The 5,904-nt window shown below is 38.6% G+C and overlaps 1 protein-coding gene across 1 annotated transcript; it reads left to right on the top strand.

The window, feature by feature from the left end:
- The first annotated feature begins 633 nt into the window (after positions 1-633).
- Positions 634-5,593, top strand: mrpl39 (mitochondrial ribosomal protein L39). The gene is made up of 10 exons (XM_065254058.2): positions 634-818; positions 1,281-1,487; positions 1,626-1,765; positions 1,848-1,947; positions 2,735-2,802; positions 2,877-2,989; positions 3,067-3,132; positions 3,228-3,381; positions 4,727-4,774; positions 5,437-5,593. Exons 1-10 carry the CDS (start codon positions 782-784, stop codon positions 5,515-5,517), a joined length of 1,014 nt encoding a protein of 337 aa, XP_065110130.1. The 5' UTR covers positions 634-781; the 3' UTR covers positions 5,518-5,593.
- Positions 5,594-5,904: the final 311 nt, after the last annotated feature.

Here is a 5,904-nt window from a genome sequence, read left to right as displayed (position 1 = left end):
CAAAATTCCTTGCAAAGCTGCTATGAAACAAGATTATTGTCAGAGTTGTTAAAGTATAAATTAATTTAAATTTCCTCAGGTTTATATGTTTATACATTGTGTAGCAATTATATTTATTATACATAAAAATATATAAAATGGATATATCTTAGGTAGATAAATTTAGCCTAATACTTATTTAGGGGTTCCTCGGTATCATAAAGTGTCTTAAACAATAGATTAAGTGTTGTTAGGCCAACAACCAGCTTATTTCTTTAGTAAAACACATTTTGTGAAATTATTTTTAACATGGATTTTCAACAATATTCAAGCTATGGTTTGAAAACATGTTGATATGACTAATGAAACATTATATAAATGCTGAAAAAAATACTGTAAGTTATCAGGTCTGGTAAATAAAACTTTACAAACTTTATGTATTATACTGGACTCTTGTAAACTTTTCTGTTGCATTAAAATATAAATAAAAGACTTGTTCCTTTATTTCATAAAATAATGGTTTGGAAAGAAAGTTATTTGTATCAATCAAAGTGTGTTATTCATAAAACCACCAAATAAAAATAAACTCATAAAATAAATCAGTGCTCTAACCCAAAGCGGAACCTCATTTGTATTACGTCACATCACACGGAATGTTTTCATCGCTGCACTCAGTCGCTCTAACCGGAAGTCTTTACGGCATGGCTAGAGTTTCTTTAGTTAGCAGGTTTATTTAGTTAAATCTCTTTCTCTGTATTTGATATTTAACTGTTTAAATCCCGTCAGGTTCTGTGTGAATGTAATGGCGACTCATTCAGTCTGTATGATGCTGCAGCGCCGTAAGTTTATTTTTCCTTCACTACTGACCTTCATGCAATCACATCACATCTTCACCAGTTAAACTATTAAAGGTTCACTTTTACTTGCGTACATACTGTTAATCCTCTGTTACATCACGTGATCTGTGGATATAAAGTAAATCTACACTAAAACACTGTAGCATGTACAATACTTCAGTGTTATTTTGACATTGTGTATCATCCTACAGACAGCAAGTACTTTTAAAATAATGGATACTATATTATTACGTGATATAATGTATTATAATAATTATTTTATTTGGCTACATGGACATATTTATAATTTACATGCTTTCCCTAAAATAATCCAGCCACAGCACATTTACTATAATATCACATGTTTAGGATTACAGTTATAAATGTGTTTTAGTGCTTATTATTAATTGTGTAGTTTACTGAAAGTGTTGAGTGTTACATTACATCATATCATTTGTTTATCAGGTCTTGTGTCCAGCGCAGCGGCTGCACGTCTCTCGTCTGCAGAAGTGCGCAGTCAGCGCAGCTCTCTGTTCTCTAAAGAGCAGGCGCGTCAGCGGGCTTTATATCCACGCACAGAGAAGATCGAAGTGAACCTGCAGGGTCCTGGACTTCAGGGCTCTTTACTCATCATGAACAGAGGCGTGTCCACACCACACAGCTGTACACGCCGTGAGTATCTGTGACCACACACGCGACACGTGACATCACATTTAAGTACTGGATGTGACAGGACAGAAATACAGATTTCCTTTGAAAGTCTGTTTTATTCATCAATATGTCGCTCCTTTTATTGTCTCTGTGTGTCAGATCTGTCTGAGTGGCACGTGAAAAGCTCTGCTCTCGCTCTCGTGGACGGACGGCCGTGGCACATGCATCGTCCTCTGACTCGCTCATGTGAACTCACACTTCTTACCTTTAAAGATCAAGACCCCCAGATAGCCAATCAGGTGACTGTGTGTCAGCTTATAGATTTACTGATGATTCTTCCAAACCTGAAAATGTGAAACTAACCTGGTGTGTGTGTATCAGGCGTACTGGCGTTCCTGTGCGGCTCTTCTGGGTCAGGTGCTCGATGGAGCTTTTAAAGATGAATACAGTGTTGAACTTCTGAAGATTCCTGAAGTACCAGGTATCATTTACACCGGTAAACTACAGGATCATTGTAACCCCGGATTTCCACCGACTGCGGAACGGCTGCGGATCCGTTGCGAAACGGTGGCGGAGTCAATCGGTTTCCATTCAAGTCAATGTGTGTATTTCCACTGACTGCGCTCCGAATCCGTCACAGCTCCGGCCATCCGCAGCCCTCCGGCACAAATACGCAGAGCTTCTATTTTTGACGGATGCCGGACAGCTCCGCAGGGCGGAGCCATGACTTTATCGCGTGATCATACCTGAATTCACGAGAACTCGTGGTTTTTTTATTAAATCTTTGCAATACAAACATTACAAACACACACAAATAAAGTCATTAATACAGAAACAACAAATAATAGACAGGAACAGAGCCAGGGGGAGTTTCAAATAAATACATTAAAGATAGATCATATATAAATGTTTTAGCAGCCTTCTTATTTTTTGAATTTTGGATGGATTTGATGTACTGCTCTGTCTACGCGAGATCTCGTGTTGTGATCTGGGCTGGTTTGTAAAAACGTCATAATTCAACGGCATAATGGGCAGAGACAGAACTAGGTATCGCGCGATCATCACGTGAATTTGCGAGACCTCATGAGTCCTCGTGACTTCAGCACTTAGCCGCTCTGCAACAAAAACGGAACTGGTGGGTATTGACGGACGGCAGAGTGCGGAGACGTAACGCAGCGGAGCTGATCTGCACCCGCTCCGCAGTCGGTGGAAATCCGGGGTAAGAGTTTCATGAGAGATACTAAAGTCTGATTCTGATATGTTTTCAGCGAGTGCCGGTGCATTTTGTTGTGATGTGATTCTGGATCCTCGGTTAGACTCGTGGAGCCCTACAGAGGTCAGCGAGGTGACTCTTTATCATTAAGCTGATTTGTGTGTGTGAGTCTGTGCTTATTTGTGTTTGTGTTACAGGAGAATCTGCGCTCTTTAACTCGTGAAGCTCTTCAGCTCATCCAGAAGGATCTGCCATGGGAACCTTTAGATGTTTCCCCCTCTGTGGCACTGGAGATCTTTTCTCACAGCAGGTACACACCAGGAATTTTTTTTTAAGACATTACAAAAGTTTACAAACTGTTAAAAACATGTGTTTGTGTGTCTGCAGGTATAAACAAGAGCAGGTTGAAGAAAGTGCAGCTCAGAGTGAAAACAGGACGGTTTCACTATACAGGTTTACACGCACGCACACACATTTATACTGATTTACATGTTACTGTACACATCCACACACACACTCACAATCATCTGTTTTGTGTGTGTTCTCAGGTGTGGGGATCATGTGATGTTAAGCGAGGGTCCTCTGGTGACCCGGACGGGTTTGTGTTCACAGTATGAGGTCACAGCCGTACATACATTAGGAGAGAGAGCGTGGGGTGTTGAACGCAGAGCTCAGGGTCTCTCACTGCCTGTCAATCTGACCGTATGTATATCTCATCTTTATATTTGACTTTAAAGACAACATGTGTACTTCATCTATACGCCTTATTCAGACCGCCGTTATGTTGATTCCACAATGAGGCTGTGAGGGATGCGTGCGCTTTAAACCTATTGTGCTCATTCAGCCATCAAAACACAGAAAATACATCATTTTACACCTTTCTACAGGACAAAAAACCTCAGAAATCATGGAATGTTAAAATGAGAAGGGACGTATGAACAAATTACGATATACAGTAGCAGGGAAAAGTGTACATAAAATCTGTTTTGGATATTAGCCTGTTGGTTAATGCCTAATTTCTCATGTTAAGCATGTTTATTTTTCTTTAAAGCACCAATATAGTGCAACAATACAATATTTTATAAGTCTACATCTCAAGTTCATATAGACCATAAGAGCTTGTCCGGTGTATTTTGTTTGTTTTTTCAAGACATGAACGTTGATTTAATAACCTGTGATTGACTTGATAACAAGCTACTGACTTGATAATTGGTTGTGCAAGTATTGTTAGAGGTAAAACCCCATATGAACCCCCAAAGTTGTGTCCAAATGTTATTTAGTTAGAAATGAATCCTGCTTCTGTTGATTCCGCTAAATATGCTTCACAAACTTAAAAGAGAAAAGTTTTTAAAAGAACAGTATGTAGGATTGTAGCTAAAACTGGTACTGCAATCACACAACTGGTGGCCAATACACAACATGACAACATAAACATCAGTTGAAGGCTGCATCTCCACTTTTTAAATGACAATATCCTGGCCGGACCACTGTTGTGGGTCATATTTCAAGTATTTGAAATGAAAATGATTTCTTATGTCTAGTGACAGATCAGGGACATTTTATGATTCATTGATATAAATTTCTTAAATACTGTTCCTTTAACGTATTCATGCCTTGTGTTTTTGTAATCTTTATGAATTGGAGATATGTATTTAGTCATATGACTATATTAATGTTTTAAAGATGTGCACAACATTAGAAATTAGAGATTACCCAACAGGCCAATAACAAAACAGATATTATGCACACATTGAGCTGCTCTTATATCAAACTTAGGTCACATGTCTCTTCTCATTTGAACAATTCATTTTTTCTGAGCTTCTTTGTCCTGTGGAAATAAATGATGCATTTTCTGTTTTTCATGACTGAATGAGCAGCATCCTGATATAAAACAATAAGTTTAAAGTGCACGCTTCGCTAGGCCTGGTTTAGACTCAAAATGGCTGCGGGCTGAATAAGGCGTATACGTAGGGACGGTTGAGTCTGTCTAATGTTTGTGCTTTTATGATTAATAATCTCATCTACACATAACCTCTGTGTTTGTAAGGCTCATCATACAGTTTGGAGAAAGCTGCGCAGAAGAGCAGAGAGATTGGTAAGTAACCTGTCTGTGAGAATCTTAATCATTTCAACATGTCTGTCAGTTTATAAAAACCTAGAAGATGTTTATAGATTCATATTATAGTCATGTGGAGAGACTGGAGATGTGTGGTTGTGTTAAAAGGATTAAATGAATTGTTCAGTACATCACGTGTGACTGCTGTGATTTCTGTTATCAGAGTTCACAGACACGCTTGAGTCAAGTCCAGATGTTGTGTCGATAAATTGATTTGTTGTTGTTGCACGATCAGTAAATCAGTGACGCCTGATTGTTTCCTCACAATGAGTCACCAAATCTCTCAAACACATTCTGCCGTCCTGTTCTTCTCTGATGTAATGAGCTGTCAGCCGAGAGTCATTTACAACACGGCTCAACCAATCAGAATCAAGGACCGCATCTGTTTTGTCTGCTCTATCAGGATCTGTTTTAGCCATTTTACACGTAACGTTAACTTCCTACGTAAACATTGTGAGCAGATTGCTGTAAACTAATGAAGGAGGGAAATGTTTTACTGATTGATAGCAGATGATATACAAAGAATTTTTTAAAAGACACTTTTTTATTAAGTTAGATGTAGATTCATGTGTTTATACCACACCACATATATCTCAGTGTCTTTATAATCTTCTAATATTTTTTATTATTTTATCCTACAGGTAGAGATTTCATCATCCTCAGCAGTGACCCCGCCCCTCACACCAGAGGCCACGCCCCCTCCCTCCTCTCCTCAGCAGTAATCCGTGCGTCTACGTCATCATTCAGTGTTTGTAATTATCATGTGAAATAAATATATGAGAAATAAGCTTTTGGACTTTGTGTTTTAAATATTCTGATGACTTTTATTCATTGATTTATTTGTTTTCACACTGACAGAGATTAACCCCTTCAGACCCTGCGTCCACTGGAATGGGCATCACATCTTTTCTGGTTTAAACCAATAAAAATGCTCATCAACCAATGAAAAAAATTAATTAAATCAGGTCTGAAGGGGTTAAACTGCTGGAAGTCGCTGTGCTGTTGATTTTAGATGTTTTTATACACCTGTATTATAAACCTGTATCAGGTGACCTGCAGTGTCTGTGATCTCATTGGTAGTCACTGCATTATACTGCTTTATGTGCGCT

The sequence above is a fragment of the Paramisgurnus dabryanus genome, chromosome 4 (genome assembly GCF_030506205.2).
Source record: "Paramisgurnus dabryanus chromosome 4, PD_genome_1.1, whole genome shotgun sequence".
In the NCBI taxonomy this organism is placed as follows: Eukaryota; Metazoa; Chordata; class Actinopteri; order Cypriniformes; family Cobitidae; genus Paramisgurnus; species Paramisgurnus dabryanus.
Note: the sequence above shows the minus strand (reverse complement) of the source record. Positions and strands in the feature narration are given on the sequence as shown.

Bases quoted from the DNA above. Each gene is read 5' to 3' on its own strand.
- mrpl39 (XM_065254058.2), top strand. From the start codon at position 782: ATGGCGACTCATTCAGTCTGTATGATGCTGCAGCGCC. The intron at 1,948-2,734 runs GTATCATTTACA...ATATGTTTTCAG, and splicing joins GAAGATTCCTGAAGTACCAG to CGAGTGCCGGTGCATTTTGT. The intron at 2,990-3,066 runs GTACACACCAGG...GTGTGTCTGCAG, and splicing joins GAGATCTTTTCTCACAGCAG to GTATAAACAAGAGCAGGTTG.